Genomic DNA, 22,717 nt, shown 5'->3' on the forward strand with positions numbered 1-22,717 from the left:
ACACCTACAAAATTTTGTTTAATTACTTCAAGTGGTTTGGCCTTTTGGTTTGTGGTGTGGTGGTGGTTTTTAAAATAAAAATTTAATGATTTTAAATTTTTATTTTTTCAGTGAAACTTTGACACCCTGTATCTTCGTTATTATTCATATTTCGAAAAAGCGTCAAAGAAAAAAAAACTTTATTTTTTGAAGCCCTATTCGCAGGTGAAAGGAAAGCACCAACTTTGGAATCACCCTTTAACTTTTGACAAATAATATGTTTTTGAGATGCGAAAAATGACGTGATTTTTGCAACTTTTGAGCACAGTTTGACAGTCAGGATCAAAGTTGCTTGTCAAATCTACTTGGAGTGAGAAAATGACAGTTTTAAGCAAATTTTTAGAATCCTCATCAAATTTCCCATCCAATAACCTGAGAAAATAGTAAAAAAATTTGGTACATTCAGGGAGAAAAGCAATGTCAAAATTTGAACTGACAGAAACACAGTTTGAAAGGGACAAAATTGCCTGTAAAACCTACCCGGAGTGAGAAAATGACAGTTTTAAGCACATTTTTAGAATCCTCATTAAATTTCCCATTCAATAACCTGAGAAAACAGTAAAAAATTTGGTACAGTCAGGCAGTAAAGCAGTGTCAACATTTGAACTGACACAAACACAGTTGGAAAGGGACAAAATTGCCTGTAATACCTACTTGGAGTGATAAAATGGCAGTTTTAAGCACATTTTTGGAGTCCTCATTAAATTTCCCATCTAATAACCTGAAAAAACACACAAAAAATTGGTACAGTCAGGGATAAAAGCAGTATCAAAATTTGAACTGACAGAAACACAGTTTGAATAGACAAAATTGCCTGTAAAACTTACTCGGAGTGAGAAAATGACTGTTTTAAGCACATTTTTGGAATCCTCATTAAATTTCCCATCCATTAACCTGAGAAAACAGTAAAAAATTTGGTACAGTCAGGGACAAAATTGCCTCTAAAACCTACTTGAAGTGAGAAAATGACTGTTTTAAGCACATTTTTGGAATCCTTATGAAATTTCCCATCCAATAACCTGAGAAAACAGTAAAAAATTTGGTACTGTCAGGAAGAAAAGTGGTGTCAAAGTTTGAACTGCCAGCAACACAGTATTTGTAATTTATCGGTCAAATTTTCCAGGTAAAATAATTTTTGACATTGCCGCTGCTTTAGATTATGGTCCCTAAATCTTAAATATTAAATTAACATTCATACACACCTGACTAAAAAATAAATAAACTTGGCTTAAATGAATGTCAACTACACTCGGTTATTGAAGTGAAGGGTGATTTTTAATTAGTGAATTTATCCTAATTAATCAAGTGTCGCAGCTACTGCACGAATAATCAGTTGCTTAACATTAAAAATTAATTACAATTTGTCAACTTAATTGATCGTGTAATGGATTAGTAGTGATCTGCAATGAATTTAATTCTTGTTAAAGTGGTTAACGAGTAATCAATGGTAAAGCGACAAGGTGTAAAGGAATGAATAACGACTTGTCATTAACAAATCCTTAAAAAGGAAAATGGTACAATTAATATGCATGGTTAGCAGTTTATGTATAATACAGGGTGTCATGATTATTAAAGCACTGTAAGTATTAGAAAAAATTGGATTCTTACCAGTAATTCAAAATTCCACAGAGAGTTGTTGTATACTTTGATTCTTATTATCTAGAATTAAGTATTATAAACGATAGAGAAAAACTTCTGACTCTACATTCTGTTCTAGTTTAGGTAATTAATTTTGTATTATTTGGCCTGTTTTATGTCATCAGTTGGTCACAGGAAATCAATTAGGTTATCTGATAAGTGATCATGTGACCAACTGTTAAATTATGTTACTTTTGAAGTTTTGTGCTATCTTTGTCGAGAACATTGGTTTGCAATGGCTTCTTCTTTCGGTTAATTTCGTTTATCTAGTCATGTAATATTTCCATATTTATGCATGAAAATCAACATACAAAAAATACTGTTTAATAAAGTATTAAATTGTCATTACAACAGTAAGGCCATACACTAGTTGGGCACGAAACATCGAAGATGCTATTAATAAAATACTGGCACTGGCAGGTATTTAGCTACTGTTTTTATCAACCCTATTAAACCACTAACTCGAGGTTAATAGGTATCTTCATTCCTGTTAAGCCCTAAAATATCTAAACGAGCATTACTGTCAAATATTTTAGATAAAAACGGCTACTCTTAAGCTTCGGGGAATAGCAAAAATTCCTCAAACGGCATCTAAAAGTTTCTTCTTAACTATAAACAGCATTTTCAATTAAACCAAATGTTCGAAACTAATTGGCATGTGAAGAAGTGATTAACGAATCAAAAATGGTCGTACGTGATAAAGCCGTACATTCTAATTAAGATAGAGAGAAATAGAAGTCTGTTGCTTTACCTCCCTTTGGTATTTTAACGAGATGTTATGCATGCGTTCGACCGCATCAAACCAATTTGCGATAGTGCAGGAGGCGATATGTGCTTTCTGGAGATTTATTATCTAAAAATGTTTTTTAAATTATGCATCTGTATGCACCTCTTTTCCTGCGTGCGTGTGGCGCTTTTCTTTGTCATTACATATTCAAAACTAAATGTTTTATTTACTCAACTCCCACTTTCGAGAGCGTTGAAATCTTTGTAAGCTAGACTGTTGACCTCTCCTCCAGGTGTAACAATCATAATTGTGCTCGGCCATTACAATATTTCATATTTGGTTTGAATGTTTAAATAGGCTTTCTCTGTTGCGTGGGTTATTTGTACAGGGTGTTTTTTTGTTTTGTTTTGTAATTCGGTGAATTGGTATGAAATTAAAATTGTGATTGGACCACACAGTGTAAACCGAATTCTCCACTGCTGTTTTTAATTGGATTACCATAGATCCAAACCACGCTCAAAAGCAATACAGCTCTTAATCATTTTAAGGAAATTTTATAGGTTTATGAGTTGTTTTTGATAGTTGCGACGTGTGATCTGTCACAATGATGCTACCTGTCAAATACAAATCCGTAAAGCTATCAAACTATAAAACATTGCTTAAAGATGGTACAATCGGTACAAATCATATTTAATGCTTGCAGATAGGGGATTAAACACACAGCCTTCTCCACAGCCAATGTATTAAGTCTTCTAATTAAATTAACCCTTCACACATACACCTCCACTGCGAGAAAATGGACTACTACTAACTACTTCACTATGATATTTAATGCTTGTTTATAGGCCTACGAATACAATTTTGACAGTCCTGACATCCGAAAAATCAGATCCATTAAAAGCTATTGAACTAAAATAATCACTTGAAAAGCGTTCATATTATTTTAAATTATGTTAAATGTACCGGGTGACCCAATAAGACTGTTCCTCGGCCATATCTCGGGAACCATTCGTCGTATGACTTTGGGATAAAAAAAGTACTGGGTAAATTGGCCATGAAGAATCGCTGGAAAATATTTTCAAGTTCGAAAAATGACCACGAGAGGTGCCAACTGCCATCTTAAATTTTGAAATTTATTATTATAAATTTTTAAAGAGAACCAGGTTATCTAGCATTTTCGTAACCCATATATTATCCCACCATATTTTGTCCCACCACATAAAGCTATAAAACTACACAATACCTTTTTAAAAGTACTGTTTTAGTTGTATCACATGACATCTGTTTATTGAGACCGGATGTAACGCTTTTTTGAGCATATTTTAATTAATATTTTTTTTTTAAACTCTGAAGCTGTTAAGTAAATTTAACGTATTTTTTTGTCTTTTAAACTAAAGCAAACACTGTCTTGACAGTAAAAAAAAAAACAAGTTTATTTTTGTTTTCGCTTTAAAGAAAAAATGTCTTTTTTTATATATTTTAACCTGTCATAAACTTGGAAACTGTCAAATACCACTCTATAAAGCTATAAAATTAGAAAACTTGTTTAAAAGGAATACAATCACTTTAAACATATTATTATGTATTCTATAGTTTCGTGAGTTGTTTTTTTTATCAGTTTTATGTAACAGTCTATTGTGGATATATTTCGCTGTCACAATTGTGATAACTGTCAAATACAACTCCATAAAGCTATCAAATTAAAACATATTACTTAACATGGTAGTACAATTAGTTAAAGTTAAACTACGTTAAATGTACTTTATAGCTTCAAAGTTAAGTTTTGACAGGTAACGCGTCTATTTTGTCTGTTACAGCGGTGGTAACTGTCAAATAACCCTCTATAAAGCTATAAAACTACAAAATCTCCTTAAAAGCATTGTTTTAGTTAATACTAATTAATAATTGTCGTATTGTAGGTCCTCGAGTAGAAATTAGACATGTATCTGTTTATTTGAGCATATTTCAATTTTCAATCTGTCATAAAGTTGGAAACTGTCAAAATCTTCTTCATGAAACTATATAATGACTCAACTAGTACAATCATTTAAAATTCACATTAAATGTTTTTAGAACTTCACGAGCATGATTTTTGACAAGTGTGAAGTGCAGCTGTTTTGTTTGAAGCTAGTTCCATATGTCAAAATGCTGCAAACTGTCAAAACGTATGAAGGTCTAAGTTTAGCAAAAGCCGTTGTTAATTTTTGCCATGATTTGCAGATATTTTTTAAGATTTAAAAAAGGCAGGAAAAAATTTTCTATCAAATTTGAGCTTCAGACAGCACAGTCTCACTTTAACGTGTCCAACCTGGCCCACCCTGTACAGTTTTAAAACAAAGTAGTCAAAGCTCTAATTAGCAATAATTAGATGGTGACTTTTCACACCCTGATTGTTTGCTTAATGAGGAGGATATTCATCCAATTATTCACGCGCCATTATGTTCGACTCCTGAAGCAATAAATTTACTTATTAGTAGTCAGGGCAGGTGTTCCACTTTTTCTAAACTTTTTTGCTTTATATGTGGTGACAAGTACAATTCTGACCAATTGACCAATTATCTGGCGACCGTTAGCTCACTAACTGATAATGGCCAAGTCCGTCCCTGGTGGTAGGTCCGAGTAAAAGCAGGAATTTTATCGGCCAAAATCAGTCGTGCGTCAAAGAGGAACTGGTCGAGCGACTTAGCTGATAGTCTCTAGATATCGGTTTCCATCAGTTTCTGGTACAGGTATTCTCTCTTAAGTTAAAAGCAATTAACAGACCGATCTTAATGGACGGGCCCGACACGAACCTTATTCCGGCCAACAAAAATTCGAACCATGATTTTAATAAAAGCAACATTATTGACCTTACATTCGTCCTGTTCAATTGCTGATTTCAAAACCAGAACCGAACGGATAATAATTATTCGAAATTAGTTGCGACCGAGTCAAAATTCTTCGTGACGCCTTCCGGCTAATTTATACGCTCGGTGAACTGGCGATTTTTCAAAATATGTTATTATTATTGTTTAAAAAAAAACGTGTCGTGGGAACCAGTAAGCGAAACACCCGTCTAGGAAACAATTTACATGAGTGTTTGCGGTTATAATGCCGACCGCCTAAAGCACTACCAAAAAATGGGAATGTCTTCGCAGAAATGCATTTTGCAATTTAAAAAAGTATTTTGCAATGCTATGTCTCGATATGTTAGACTTCTGCAATGAAGTATCAAAAGCATGGAAATGCTGAAAATCCTGGATTTAAAATAAAACTGACTAAACTACTGATGTTCTAGTCTGCATATTGGTTACTTTTGAGCTATTCTACGTCTGTTGGGACCACAATGGACGCTGAATTTGGCTCGTTCGTGGTCAATCTGTGCCAAATTGTATTATTTCGTCTCAAATCCGGCATAGATCGATTCTGCTGATGTTCTAGTATGCAGATTTGTTACTTTTGAGCGATTCTACGTCTGTTGGGACTACATTGGTCGCTGGTTTTCACTCGTTCGTGGTCAATCTGTGCCAAATTGTATTATTTCGTCTCAAATCCGGCATAGATCGAATCCGCTGATATTCCAGTCTGCATATTTGTTACTTTTGAGCCATTCTACGTCTGTTGGGACCATATTTGACGCTGAATTTGGCTTGTTCGTGGTCAATCTGTGCTAAATTGTATTATTTCGTCTCAAAACCGGCATAGATCGATTCCGCTGATGTTCTAGTCTGCATATTGGTTACGTTTGAGCTATTCTACGTCTGTTGGGTCTACATTGGTCGCTGGATTTGGCTTCTTCGTGGTCAATCCGTGCCAAATTGTATTATTTTGTCTCAAAACCGGCATAGATCGATTCCGCTGATGTTCTAGTCTGCATATTGGTTACGTTTGAGCTATTCTACGTCTGTTGGGTCTACATTGGTCGCTGGATTTGGCTTCTTCGTGGTCAATCTGTGCCAAATTGTATTATTTTGTCTCAAAACCGGCATAGATCAATTCCGCTGATGTTCTAGTCTGCATATTGGTTTTCTTTTGAGCTATTCTACGTCTGTTGGGACTACTTTGGTCGCTGGATTTCACTCGTTCGTGATCAATCTGTGCCAAATTGTATCATTTCGTCTCAAAACCGGTATAGATCGATTCCGCTGATGTTCTAGTCTGCATATTTGTTACTTTTGAGCTATTCTACGTCTGTTGGGACCACAATGGACGCTGAATTTGGCTCGTTCGTGGTCAATCTGTGCCAAATTGTATTATTTCGTCTCAAAACCGGCATAGATCGATTCCGCTGATGTTCTAGTCTGCATATTGGTCACTTTTGAGCTATTCTACGTCTGTTGGGACTACATTGGTCGCTGGATTTCACTCGTTCGTGGTCAATCTGTGCCAAATAGTATTATTTCGTCTCAAATCCGGCATAGATCGATTCCGCAGATGTTCTAGTCTGCATATTTGTTACTTTTGAGCTATTCTACGTCTGTTCTAGTTTCAGGGGTCACTAAACTACGTCTTTCTAGTTACAAGGTTTCCAAAATGTTTTTCTTTTTCAGTTTTTGTCAATATCGTCAAAATCGTTTTAATGGGCCTGTCCCACAATTTTTTTTTATTTCATAACTACAAAGACGGATTGAAAATATTATACCCGTATTTTTTTGTTTTCAAAAATATTAAGTCTAAATAGAAAAAAAATGATGATAAAAACTACATTAATCTCATGTTTAAAACGCCCGCCGCCGGTGACGTAGGTACTACACTATCAACCAATCAGCGACAAGAAGTCAAACAGATGGCGTGCAATAGCCAATAAAATCGCCCAGAATTACGTACGTCACATGCGCGCCAAAACAGATCTTTTAAGTTTAATGGACAAATTCAAACTAATATAGGAACATTTACGACCATAATTTTTTCTTCAAGAATATGAAAAATTAGTTTTTTGATCCTATTCTTTCGATTCCAGTCACTAAAACAAAAATTTATGATATGTGGGATAAGCCCATTGCAGGACTGAACTTTTGTGCATACATTGCCCTTATTAATCCTCCGTTTTCTTCGACCTTATTAGACAGACATTTTAAGTTATCAAAAGTGTTTCTTTCTTAACTTTAGAGTACTGTATCATTAGTATAAAATCAACAATTTCTAAGAAAAAAAAATAAAACCAAATATTTTAATAACATTTTGAACATCTTTTTTTAGTTCAATTTTTACCGTCAAAAAGACGAAAGTTTAAAATTGAATCATCAGAGTTAAGGTAAAAAACTTAAGAGTTTATGTGTGGTTTAATCTGAAAATTGAATTTGTAAGTTGAAGATAGACTGTATATTGTTACTGTTCTATCTTAGTTCCAAAAATGTGAAATTATACGTTCCAACTAAATTCTGAAATCAATTTATATGTTTTGAAATTGAAATTTGTTTGAACTGGTTATAAGCAGAATTAATTCCTTGTAAACAATGTTTAAGGGTGTAGTCAATTCGAAGCTGGAGAAGCATTCTCAGCTGTTTGACAATAAGGAAACAATTCGAAAAACAAATTTTAATTTTTTTTGAAGTCAATGACCATAATTTAAAACTGAAAGTTAAACATTAAAAACAATTTAAAGTTTGAAAGTTAGAGCAACTTTAAAACTTTAGGACGTCAAGCAGATGATGGATGGTGATGGTGGGCAGATGGAAAACTTTTAGCTAGGTTAATTCAAAATGATACCTTTAGATACTATACAAGTGTTTGATTTGCTGGAATTAAGTCAAATCAACAAGGACCACTGTTGGTTGTCATCCTAAGAGCTCTAAAATGTTTTTATTGTATTTTCGGTAGGATCACAATAAAATACACATCTAGGATGCAAAACTTTAATACAGTGATAAACCTTAGATAAAAAAACGGTTTTTTACAATTTTTTTTTAAAAAATTGTCAATACCGGTATAAAACAAAAAGGCAACAATACTATAACTGATACAGAAACAGACAATACCAAAAACTTGGTAATGTGTGTGTCTCTAAAGTGTAACTGGTTGTCCTATCTCCAATCTAAAACACCTAACACAAAAAATGGATTTTGTTTAATCATATCGTGTAGTAACATTTGGTAATTAAGTTTAGGAGGTTTGTCGCCTAATTGCCTATCGAACTTACATCCATACGAACATCGATTAGCTAAATAAAACCGCGAGATTCGTCTACCGAAACGATTTTACCCACGTCGGATTATTATTAACGATAATTATAACTATTAGCGCATTTAGATAACAATAACAACGCATTAATCATGAAACCGTGCATTCCGAAGATAACGTTGTAAAACGTTTTATAAGGAAACGCGGCGTTAGTAGTGCATCGATGCTGGCTCTCGGGAGTTTCTTCATGAAGAAACCGCTCTTCTTGAGCGCACTAACCTTGAATTGCGTTCAAAGACCGCTCGGTTTAAATGAAGCACAGGGCAGCTATTCACGATGTTACACAAAACTTTCTTCAACTGTAATCAAGTATTATTCTTGGTAAAATAGAGAATATCAGTGTCAACTCATTTACTGATTTGATTTTACCTTTTACTGAAAAATAATTCAAAGTTCTTTACTGATGCTTGATATTTAAATAAGTAATGTAAGAAGAAGACAACAAGAAGTACTTATATTATAAAATTGACTAATCCCTATTGGCAAACGCATCTATTTACTGATTTTCCAAAAGGCTATCTACTGACAAGAAGTTAATTCTTCTGGCATCACTGTAATAGAATAGGCCACCATGGCCTAATCTCTATATTGCTAGATAGTTTTTAATACTGTTCTATACTTCTATCATGGCAATTTACAGGTTTTTGGCCATTTTTTTTCTGTTACGACGTGAAAATATCATATTTGAGTTTTGACGTTTCAGTTTTTGGTAACCATCTTCAATTTTGTTGTTTCTAAACATCAAAAACATTTTACATTTTTCAGTGTTAAAGTTTAGTCTTGTAGTAAAAAACAGATATCTTTTAAAATAATGCTTCATTGGAAAAACTAGTTACCACAGTAGATTAGTAGGTCACGTGATCACTCTGTTGACGTGGTGGACAAGTAGTGTTGATTGACCTGATAAAGCTCATTTTCTGTTAAAATGTAAAAATCCAAAATGGCCTTTATCACAAAATACAATGCCGATGACGGTTGCTGATATCCAAAACGTCGATTTAAAATATGATATTACCAGATATACCTTTTAAAGATATCTTTAGTAGTATATACCCTGAATTTGGCATAATCCGGTAAAAACACAGTAACTTGACAGTTTCACTTTACAACTATTGAGTAAACAAAAATTAAAATACTACAAATCGATATATTGAAACACCCTGTCTCTGTCTAATAATTGAATTATCAACTATCAAAGTGGAAACTGTGAAATTAAAAATTTAGTTCAATCGGTCTTTAATACTAAATGACTAATACTAATGAGTGTTATTTGACAATAGGCCTATCCCACATATCATAAATTTTTGTTTTAATGACTGGAATCGAAATAATAGGATCAAAAAACTAATTTTTCATATTCTTGACGAAAAAATTATGGTTGTAAATGTTCCTACATTAGTTTGAATTTGTCCATTAAATTTAAATGATCTGTTTTGGCGCGCATGTGATGTACGTAATTCTGGGCGATTTTATTGGCTGTTGCACGCCATCTGTTTCACTTCTTGTCGCTGATGGTTGATAGTGTAGTACGTCACCGGCGGCGGGCGTTTTAAACATGAGATTAATGTAGTTTTTATCAACATTTTTTTTTCTATTTAGACTTAATATTTTTGAAAACAAAAAAATACGGGTATAATATTTTCAATCCGTCTTTGTAGTTATGAAATAAAAAAAAAATTGTGGGACAGGCCCATTTCCCTATAGACACATACAGGGTGGCAAAAAAATTTGTTTACCAAAATTAATATATTGACACAACAAAAAAATCAGAAACGTAATTTAGTACAACACTTGATCAAACGATTTTCTTGTTTTTAAACTTTAAACCAATTTTGAAAACTGATTTCTATTGAATTAAAAAACCAAAAAATTTCTAAGTGAGTAAGTTCAGATTGACTTTTGCTCAAAAAGTAAGCATCACTGATGGGAACAAAATTTGGTAGACTGATCATAATCAATTAAAAGTTGAAAATCTATTTATGAGTTAATACTTACTAGAGGGCGTGATATACCAGGTGTCCAAGAGCACCCTGGACATAGGAGATTAACATGGGAAAACGGTTTTGATTTTTTTGCGCCTGTACGGTTGATTTGATTGAAAAATCGTATTAATGAAAGTTGTAGTACCTATCACGGACTAGTTTTCTGTTTTTTTTTCAGATCTCTTACTTGAGCCCTTTCGTCGTAAAACACGAACAAAAATGCGAAAATTTAAACTTTTTACCTGCACTGTATAGGCGGTTGTCGAGCAACCGTACCAGCAACAATGAAATGTTTACCCGTTGCCCGACAACCGCCTATACAGTGCAGGCCAAAAGTTTAAATTTTCTGATTTTTGTTCATGTTTTATGACGAAAGGGCTCAAGTTAGAGATCCGAAAAAAATACAGAAAACTAGTCCGTGATAGGTACTACAACTTTCATTAATACGATTTTTCAATCAAATCAACCGTACAGGCGCAAAAAAATCAAAACCGTTTTCCCATGTTAATCTCCTATGTCCAGGGTGCTCTTGGACACCTGGTATAACAAAAATTACATTTTAAGGTTAGGGTCTTGTTTCTTGACAGTTTAGATGCCTTACATGATATTCTTTGTCAGAATTTTGACTTTTTTTTAAACTGGTAAGTTTGAAATAGCGACTTTTTCAGGTCACATTTAAGTGGATAATCACAACAAATGCACCAAATTTCAATTCAGTTTTAAGATTAAAGTTTTGTGTTTTGATCTACTTGAAACCTTTACCATAGTAATTTAGATAAACAAATAGACAATAATGTCAAAGTCTTCTCAGTTATCTAAGAAGAAATTAAAAAAAAAAACATTTCTTGGTTACCGAAGATTAACTAGCTAAGTTGGCAACCGTGATTGGGATTTGTAGCGAAGAATTCCTGCAATAGCAGCCCAGCAAGAATTCTGCATTGAAGAAACGCACCTGTTCGTAAGCAACAAAGAGGATGGCTATCTTTTATCTTCGTTGGAGCGAAACGGGACAGAAATAGATCAGTCTCGCAATAAAAAGAGATGGGACGATTGCAGCGAGCCGGATGATGGCCGTTCGCTTGTAATAATTTGCATTTGCCGTATCTTCAGTGAGAGAAAGGTCAGCTTTCGGGCCTGTAATTAAAAAAAAACATTCACACAAAATGAAGATAATCTAATGCTGTTTTAATATTATTAATGATCTATACGGAATATCAAACTAAATTAGGTTGACGTCACAAATTTCGACCTACCAATTTGACAGTTGTGGCGTAGGTAATGGTATAGTTGGATTTTTACCTTTTGAAAATGACGTCATCTTTTTACATCTTTGTTTATCGCATATCAAACATATGAAATAAACAATTTTAGCAAAAAAGGCACGTTGTTAATTTTGTCGTCCTGTCAAATTAAAAACGTTGACATTTACTGTCACTTTGATTTAAACCAATGAGTAAAAAGAACAAGTATCAGGAGGTAACAATAATACAAATTATAACCCGTTTGTGCATTAAGCGAGGGGGACGGAAGTCCACCATCTTTGATTGCGCATTCGCCTACTGCGCAGTTGAATTGACGCAGTCATTGAAAGTTTGGAGTTTCAAACCCGCAAAAATTTGTTGTTTGTATTTGTTGTAGTATAGTGTTAGTTTGTTTTGTTTGTTTGTGGTTCTTTAACAGTTGAGTTTTGCAAATTTAAATTAAGTTGTACAGTGGACAAGATTAAATTTAGATCTGATAGTGCCAACCGGAAGTTGACGGCCGCCATATTACTCCCCCCCCTCCCCCTTGTTTCTGTCACCCACTTTGTTTGCTATTGCTCCTTCCTGCTATGTTTACATTTTTTTTATTCATTGATTTAAACGAATATCAAAGGTATAAAAATGCTGCGCTACAATGAGAAGGCCCAAATGCTAATTCTAAATGTGCTGCTTTTTTTCGAGTACGAAAAGAATCAGTTTCCAGATGTCAACTGAAACTCTCATGATCACTCATTTTTCAAAGCATTTGTAGGTTAAAATTTGTGATCTAATTCCAGACATGCGTGTTTTTTCACCTGCTTGACGTCATTCTCAAAGGGTAAAATTTTGACTATAATATGGGACGCTATTCGGACGCGAAATCTTTGATATTTTGTCACCAGTTGCTTAAAATCATAAAACCATCTGGAAAAACTGTCTAAATAATGTTCATTCAGCTTTATTTTAAGGCAAAAGCATGGAAAAGTGTCCAATTAGTGTTTGTAACTGCTGATTGACCACTGCATTGATATTTACAGGGTGTCACAGTTTTCAAAAATGACAGGACACTCAAATACACATTTTTTTTTTTATTAATGAACTAGTTGAAATTTCGGAAATTTCTCGGTGTTAAGATAAATTAGAAATCTCTAAAAACAAAAATTTCAAATTAAAATTTTTCAAAAAAAGGTGGTCGTAATTTGAAAAAAAAAATTTTTGTTTGGTTAATGCAGTATTACTTCAAATGTAACTTATGTTCTTTAACTTAATTGCTTCAATTTAGAAAATAACTACTCTTTTCTATTTTAATTAAGTTGATTTTTAAAAATTTCTAATTTATCTTGACACTGTGGTAATAGTTATTCTGTGACACCTTGTATTAAGTAATAGCTGAGAAAGAAATAGTGTTCAAACTTCCCATAAGCTGTCTGTTTACTTAACCATTTTTAAGACTTTTTGAAAAGGTCAGATACAAAAACATTACGAACAAACTGTACCATGAATATTATTTGCCTTTTTGTGTTCTACGTTATGGCAACATTGCAATTTTTTCAGCTGTGACGCAATCCTAGTTTGATTTTCCGTATAGACTAGATGATACACTTTCTAGTCATGCTAGTTGTAACTCGAGGATCTCGATCGAGACGACGAAGAGAAATAGAGATGGAAGATAGGGAAGAAATATGTTATATTTTTTTAATTAATGGCCGTAGATATAGCGTGATTGGCCGGATGGCGGCGCTGATATTGCAGCTTTTTATCTCCGTTCGAAATTAATTGTCAGCCAGTAATGGAATTGATATTGAATGTGGAATGGCTGCGAGATTGGATTTTATGACGTGCTATTAAAAATTACGTTCGATCGATTCTGCGGTTAATTAAACTTGGGGGGTTTCCAGGCCAAGATTTTCCTAATCAAATTGGACCTGAAAAAAACGAAATTTAACTTCCAAGTTTGATTGAGCTAACAGTGGCAGGAAACTAATTTCCGAAACGTTGTAAAACACACACGCATCACGCTCCCGTGATTCCTTTCCATAGTTAATTAGATGATAATCGTTCTTGTTTGGTAATTTACTTTAACGGTCTGCCAGCCACTAGAACGATTTTTTTTTAAATGCAAGTTAACGTATTCAATCTGTTGTTCTACATGGTCGAGGCATCTGTTTGTTTTTCGCACCCCATTAATTTTACAAACTTGAAAGTTTAAGCGAGTACACGGCATAAAACTTATAAATTATTAATAAAGTCATTGGGGTAGGGCTTGATTAATGATCTTCTTGATAGAACTTTTGCGGGTTATTATAAATTGTGAATATCAGTTATGCGTGCTTGCGAAAAAAATGATGATATACGTTCTCGCTTTTGGAGCATAATAACCGGTACATGGGTAATTAAACACTCGGTATATTATAGCTTATAGGACGATATATCAGGGATCTTGTCGGGTTTCGAAAGAAAGAGGTTTTTTTTATTTGGGACAGAACATTTCTCAATATTGTCAGTTGTATAGGGTGTCCCGATAGACTAAAGGACACCACAAGGTAACAATGTTAAAAAAATTCTCAATAAATATTAACGAAAAAGGGGTATTTTTTGGCTTATTTTAAGATAATTCACGCGAAAGATTTTGTTTGAATTATATAGGGCAAATTATACAGTTGTTGACAGTTGACAGATGACACTAGAACATACTTTGATAAACAATTACGTCGCAACGGTCAAAATATTGACCATCACCATATTATGATTTGACTTCCTGAGCTGTTCAAGACAAACCTTGACAGTTTGACGATTGTACCTCACAATTGGCCAAATAATGGTCATGAAGCTACAAAATCAATGTTGTCTCTATCTATGCAAGTCAACGTACAATTTTTGTATGACATATTGATGACTGCAAATTAAACATTGACAGTTGTGACGTACATGACAGCTGTTACAGGGTGTTAGTACACCCAACAGCACAACTCTCTCAATAAGACCTTGAAGGTATAAAATACATTTTGAATGTAAAACGACCAATAAACTTACTATGATTTGACTGCCTGAGTTGTTCGAGGCAAAGTTTGACAGTTGTCAGGTGACACTAAAACGTATTTTGAGAAATCAGTTATGTCAGAATTGTCCAAATTAAATCATGAAGGTACAAAATCCATTCTGTCTCAATCATTGCAAGTAAACAAAAAATGCTATGATTTTGTGAGTTCTTCAGGACAAACGTTGACAATTGTGACGTATTGGACAGCTGTCACAAAACAATAAGTCACTATTTATACTTTAACTCTCAAAATATTGACCATGAAGCAGTAAAGCATAAGTAAGGTTTTCCAACGTTTTGTGTGCAAATTACAGTGTGATGAAATTTTAATTAGTTTTTCTGTTCCAACTTTTGCAGTTTTACAAAAGTTTTTCTTTATAACACTCATATTTTATATAATTACAGTTGCATGATAAAATATATTCATCACAATTTTTCATTGGCCAAGTTCAGTGGGTGGTAACTAGGCCGTTGTCTGGTAGCTTTTAAACCATTAATCAGTCGCCCAACAAAAGTTCACGTGGTTACAGATGTTATAAGAACACATACTAAGTTGTCTTGCGTAATCATAAACAACGATAAATTATTGATTACTTAATTGTATATTCATTTATTCATTGAATTATTATTTGATATCATACAGGATGGGCCAGTATCTCAGTATTATTCACAATTTAAAAATATAGTTGTTGTATTCACTCTGTTGAACAGAGAAAACAATAATTAATTAAGGCAAAAGTTGCAGAAAAACGATTTGGATTAGTGGCGATTGAAAACCCGCATATTGCACAAAGATCACTATCCATGACATGCTGATCTTAGTGCCGTTCAACAGATCCTGAAGGCAAATATAATTCATCAATAAAACGTGCAACTGCACGAGAAATTACATATTGTTGATTACAATGCCGGACGTACATCTATGGAGTTATAAAACAACAACAAACCAAAAATAGCTATTTATGTAACAAGTTACGAAAAGTGTAAATGTTTATAAAAAACGCAAAATGGCAAACTTTGGTTTTATGTATTTTATTTCCAAAGTTAATTCTGACATTAAAAAAAAAAATAAAACTGTGACATTCAGGATCCGTATAGACGCTAAAAAACGGAGTAACGTGACCTTTAAAATTAAATTTGATTGTTAAGGGGGGGTTTGAGTTATCAAAGGAAATACAAAAACTATCAAATTCACCACTTCCACAGTAACATATGATGGAATTTTGTTCTGTTTTCTTCTGGTGTTTCCAAGATTTTCAACTTTTTTGCAGCAAAGTAGGCAAAAATTATGGACTTCAAATTCTGTCAACCAAACAAGTTAATTAAGTTATTTCTATTGAAAAATAATGGGATGCCAGTATAAGCCATTTTTGCTTGCTATGGTAAATCCTATTGACCATACTGTTTGTTTCAAACCAATATGAACCCTACTGATATTAATGATAGAGCTTTATGGTTCTGATGAACGATCCAAAAATTTTGGAAACTATTGTCTTGTCGTGCAATAGGGACGTCATATCCACCTTTGTGGTACAATATGCTATATTCCACAACTATTAACGATTTTAGACTTAAAAAAAATATTATACTACTACCGCCAGCTAGATTCTGGGCAATTCTGGGTGTCCCTATGATAGTAAAGTACTTACGTACCTCATTTGTTTCTTGAATGGTTAAGAATTTAAATTTGTTGTTAAATAAATACCGAGATGTTTAGTTAACTGTGAAATATGCGTCTAAAATTAGCCAACCATACTGGCTTATACCGACCACATATGGTATGCTGTTGATTCCCGACAAAGACAAACTCGCAGGATTGAAAATAAAAAGGACAGAGAGTCCGGTTTCGATTTAATCTGAGGCTGCTCCGGTTAAAACCCTGAAGAATGCGACCCGGCTTGGGTATATCTTCAGGGATTAGTGCGAAAGCATTAATTTAGATTCCCAGAGGTATGCGACTCCTATCAAGCATTTATTTATGAAGCCTAATAATTCATTAACCGTTCTAAGCTGAGCTTTTGGTGAGTTAACGCGGAATTAGGTTAACAAATTTGCAAAATAATAACTCACGTTTCGCTCCTTTTTCGTTCGGTCTACACGATTTATGGTGCTCAACTACCATGAAAATCTCGGATTGTGTCGTTGTAACATGGTTCATTACGCAAAACGATTGACCTCCGAGTTAATTTACACCCAGTGGGCTAAATTAGTGACTGAATAATCAGAAAGGGCTTTGTAGGTAGAATTGAACCAGTCGAAAAGAACTGAGAGTTAGTTAAGAAGAATCATTATTTATTGGAGGTAAACACACTCAACGTTTCTATTTGAACTATCAATTTGTAGATTTTTTACAAAGTTTTGGCAACATGTTTTATACACCTGACAACTAGTAAATTAGTAAAAAAATTAATTAATACAAATTTTATAGGACCTTATTGGTTCTTCTTAATTATTGTCTCTACTACCTGTCAAGTTGAATATCCAGTAAATTATTTAGATGGATATACAGGGTGTTACGTATTAGTGTTAAGTACTTGTGCAGATGAAATGAGTACAGAGGAAAATAAATCAGAGTTCACTTTTGACAAAAATTGTGAAAAAGCTCCATCTTACAGTTCTTTACCTAAATTTTACGATGGTATAGTATATTTGAGTGAAAAACGAGTACAGTTCCTGGAATAAAATAAAATAAGAACACTATGCAATACATAAACGATCAGCATCCGAGCAGTATTACATCTGAAGATGATCCTAACGACATTATTGACTTAGCACAAGTGGCGAGGACAATAAGAAATGGTGAATTTTAATAGCAAGCTACTATTTTGGTTTGTTATTAACCATCTACTAAGTATCTTTTGTTTATATAAAATAGTACTTGTTTAACCACCATATTTTTTGAGCTGAAATTTTCATTTTCTGTATACTGAAAAACCTAAGAAAATGGTTTTCCTTCTTTGTTTTTTTGTATAAAAAGAGTTAGAAACTTGTTGTTCCTATTTCCACAAAAATGTTCTGCGTGACTCTGACCTTTTTTTTCCTGTACTCTTCAGATATTCAGAAGTTTTGATGATTCAAGATGTAAAAGGTTTATTTTTCCAGTTTTTTCTATACAGCCAATACCGTTTTTGAACTACTTAGCTCAAACTCGGAAAACAATTAACTTTCTCTAGAGCTGTGTTTGAAAATTGAAATTAATTAATAACTTGCAAACCATTAGAATTAGGTATAGGGTTTTACAAAAACATGTTTCATTTAAAATACCATTTTTTGATACAAATGGCAATGGCGCATTTTTGAAAACTTTTAGAACAATAGATCAGGAGGTATGGAAGGCCCACGTAATCAAGTTTTCAAAAGTGTTTCACTTTTCGTTTTCTAGAAACGTCTAAAATACTATCGACCATCTTTTCCCTTGTATATAAAAACTTAAAAAATCTAATGGCTCAAATTGGCTTCAATCAAATCGCATGTTTACAGATATAGCAAGCAAACATGGTCCATAATGACATCATTTAATTTAATAGACTATTTAAGAAACAAGTTCAAAGTTGTATTCATTTTTGCTTCAAAGGATTTCTAATGCCCGCAGAGCCTCAACTTTTGAAAGCATTTCTGTCACTTCCTCTTTATGTTACTTATGATAACTCAGGCAAATATCTGAGGAAAGTAGTAATAAAACTAATCAAATGACATTGTGATTTAAATTTGCCTGAAACAGATTTCTATGATTACATGTTTTCACTATCAAACCACTCTATAAAATAACTGGAGCAATACAATAATTAACAAAACTCCCTGTACACTACGCCAATAAAGTTTAGCCACATAAAATTAAAACGCCCTGTATATATGAGCAAATCGAACTGTCCCCGATATATTTGCTTGATCAAAGGCAATTTGAAGTGATTTCCTGCTAACTGATAATAATCTCCAAAATGAGCCCCGAAATCATTTCCCAAGAATTTCGATCGGTTCGTTAATTGGCAATAATGATGCCACTGCAGTTCGCACGATAAAATGCGGTTGCATGCGGCCAAATATAAAACCAAACTGATTTGGAAGTATAATTAGGGAAAAAGAAACCTAAAAATAATTTCGGAACGGTTTGTTTGCCATCCAAGTTTATGGCCAAGCCGAGTGAAAAATACCATGCATAAAAGGAATACGTGACAAGCGTTAAGAAATATTTTGATGAGACTAGAACACGCAAGTGGTACTGTTCGCCTGCCATCAATAACATATTTATGTCCACCCTATTATTTTTTAATTAAATACGTTAATCTTTGTCAATAACAACCAACCATATCGAATAAAACCATTTAATATAAAAATATACCAAGCAATTTTCAAACAATAGATACTAGATATGATCTGGTTACCTGTACTATCTGGCTGGACTAATTATATGCAGACGTATTTCCTAACCAAGTGGATTCGTTTTTGAGATAAGCCGTTGATTTATTGTCTCGAAAAACTAAGATCCATTACCTTAAACCTGTTCCATTCAAACCTGAGATTGAGACTGTCCGTTTCCTGTAAGAAGATTAATCTGTCGTTTGCTCTTTTAAGGAGTGTTTTTTTTTTAGAGTCAGAAACCCACACAACTCTCCCGAGACTATTTTAAATGGACCACAGTCTAGTACAGACAAGTTAAATTGATGTATTTATGTTTATGATGGTGTATAGTTTGTGAAAGTTGTTGCAACTGATGTAGAAGAAAAAATCAATTTTCTAGCTTATGTTCGGTTTTATATAATTATTCCTTGCTAAAAGAACTAAAATTGGTGGACTATAATTACAACAAATTTTATGTTTAGTTTGAGTTTTCACCACTCCTTTAATAACTTAAATATTTTATTATTCCAGATCTTCGAAAGTATATTTTTTCTTATCGAATTTTTCTGTTACAGAATTTGAGACATTTTACACTACTGACGTCAATTTTCTGAGGCAGCTTACATAGGCAAAAATCCTTTCCAAAAGAGATCCTTTCTTCATTTTCCCAGATATTTTGCTGTCTAAAGTTATAAAGACAAACCTGTATATGTATGTTTTATTTTTCAAATGTCAACAAAATAAGAAATATTACACCTTTTGCTTTATAAGGTGCAGTTCAATTAAAATGGCCGTTACGTCATAATCTTTCCTCTTTTTGTTGTTGCATATAATTTAAAAGTGACAACTAACCTAACCCAAACTTTTTTTTTACATTAGTTGTCCTAATTTACAAGGAGAGCTCTTAAATAATCAAACAGAATTATGAACACGTCATAACCGCTTAATAAGCGTTCTTTTCAAAAAATATTACATAATTTAAAAAAAACATCTTTTTTAAATTTTGAAGAGTTTTAAGAATTTCTTTTAAAAACACCAGGTGCTTCTAGAATAATTTAAATAAAACCTACAAGAAGCCCCTAAACTTTCAAGCAAATTTGGGTTATTTGCTGATGCTATTTCTTCACCTTCTTATTTTCAAAACTATGAAATATGACGCATTTGTAGTAAAACACCATGGAGATTTTTTATAAAGTGGCTGAAACTCCTAAAAATATTTTCAAAACGCCAGATGCTTTTACAACTATTTTAAAATTGCCAGAAAATTCTGAATATCTTTTAAGATCTATTGTAAAAAGCAGATGCTTCTGGAATTATTTTAAAATTACCAAAAGCTCCTAAAACTCTTCAAACCAAAATTTAGACTATTGTTCATTATCGCCACAATTTGATTAGTATTTGGTGTTTTTTAAATGTATACAATACTAATTAAAATACAAGGTTTTTGAATCACTCTAATGACCATCATTAACAACGATCGTAATAAACACTTTATGGCTGCTATTGATGAATCAATTTAAAACTTCTTTTAGATATCAATAGATACACTCCAGTTCCATTAAAACCCATTAGTACCTACAAATAATTTATTGTGCTTTTATATTATGAAATTTTTGGTTGTTACTACAATTTTCAGGCAATATTAGAGACTTTAAAATAAGTTAAGTAGTAGCAAACAAGTAATCATCCAGAAATTTTTAATAATATAACAAATCCACTTAGCAAAAACCCAAAATGTCGATTTCACTCCTACTTTTACCGACTTTCACATATTAATTGATGTTTTCATTTAAGTTTTACACTTACATAATTATTAGCATTAGTTCACACATTGGCATGCGGTAATTAATATTTTACAGCCAAGCAAATACCACATAATTTGGTTAAGTTTTCATCATTCTTTGAACAGGAAAATTTCTAATAAATTGTGGGTGCAGTTCAATAATGTTTTGTTCAGTATTCTCGTGCAACAATTTCAAAATCTGCTCTATAAACCGGACTTGAATTTTTGATCGTGATATGCAAATAGTTGCGGTTTTTCCTACTGCTGATTTACGTTAATAATTTATAATTTCTTGGAATGGAATTGTCCGGTGACTTTAAACGCTTGCAATTTTCTAATTATAGAAAAAAATCATAAAACTTTTAATTGCACTAATACCTTGTAATGTTCACACGCAGGTTTTTACCATAAACCACTTAACACCATCTAGAAACCGACCTTTTCACTACCTTGACCGCAAAAAGCCTATAAAAAAAGCTAAAAGCATTTTTGTCGGTTTATAGAGGTGTTGGAACTAATATCACCCAGTCGTTACGTCCATTAATACGGACTTGAAATCCCGATCTGATAGCCCCGTCATATTATATGAAAGGCATTAACCCAAACTTGTTCCTATAAAGGTATTCTCGAGGCTCGATTAATGATGATCCAGTTACGCGTTACCCGATACCAGTGGCGTAACACTTTTAATCTCTGTTACAGATACATCCATTCGAAGGAAAAACCGTTCAAATGCAACGAGTGCGGCAAGGGATTCTGCCAGTCCAGGACTCTGGCCGTGCACAAGATCCTACATATGGAAGAGTCACCGCACAAATGCCAAGTCTGCTCCAGGTCTTTCAACCAAAGATCCAACCTGAAAACCCACCTGCTTACCCATACCGATCATAAACCTTACGAATGCAATAGTTGCGGAAAAGTTTTTAGGAGAAATTGTGATTTGAGGAGACACGCCTTGACTCATGCTGTTGGTGATGTACCTCCTGAAGGATTGGAGGAGGGGGAGAGGGAACGGATGTCACCCAGACCTAGGTAAGTTAGTTTTTGGTGGATCTACCACTTGAAATGTCCTAAAAGCAATTGTTTAATATTGTGTTAATTGATGTATAAAAGAATCTGCCTATGATGAGAAAGGATTTTTATGGTGATACTAAGGATACCAACTCTGGTATTGTTTGAAAGTATTAATATTTGTTGAATTTGAAGATATTCAAAGATAAGTTAAAATTTTAGTTGATAAAGAAGTTTTACAACAACGTGCACTTTTTGCTAGCCCTATTTGTGTAAAAGTATCGCCAGTACTTAAAATCTGACTTCAATCAGTTAATTGAAAAGAAAGTTAGTGACATTTGCACAGATTTTCCTTAATAACAAAATTTAAGTGACTTTTCACGCTTAGTGATACTATACAAAAGATTTCGGTTTTGAACCTTCCAATCAAAACCCAATATCTATCAAATTTCTAATTTGTAAAATGAATTTTTACTACTGTCTGATTTCTATTGAGTCCTTCAAGAAGCATTCCGATTTCAGGTCACCTTCTCAAGATTCAAAAGATGACGGTTCAATTAGAGTGTGTTCACCTGCACCAGAACGCACCCACTGCCATGAACCGACAACCACTTCATCACCCTACACAATGAGACCTTCTATGGATAAATTAGACTACAGACACGAAATCGACGATGAGGACGACGATGAAGATGATCCAGAGATCGATCCTGGTCAGGAAGATTGTCCGGAAGTGCTTAGCGAGTTGGAACCCGAGGT

At 33.4% G+C, this 22,717-nt stretch overlaps 1 protein-coding gene across 1 annotated transcript in view; it reads left to right on the forward strand.

The window, feature by feature from the left end:
* The window catches only part of LOC145740590 (uncharacterized), a 47,650-nt gene that overhangs the window by 21,687 nt on the left and 3,246 nt on the right, over positions 1 to 22,717 (forward strand). Inside the window, exons 6-7 of the mRNA XM_081996164.1 lie at positions 21,650 to 21,979; positions 22,481 to 22,715. Coding sequence (XP_081852290.1) covers positions 21,650 to 21,979; positions 22,481 to 22,715 — 565 coding nt within the window. The remainder of the gene's footprint in view (positions 1 to 21,649; positions 21,980 to 22,480; positions 22,716 to 22,717) is intronic.

Source organism: Ips typographus, linkage group LG1 (assembly GCF_016097725.1).
Source record: "Ips typographus isolate SLU linkage group LG1, UJ_Ityp_2.0, whole genome shotgun sequence".
NCBI lineage: Eukaryota > Metazoa > Arthropoda > Insecta > Coleoptera > Curculionidae > Ips > Ips typographus.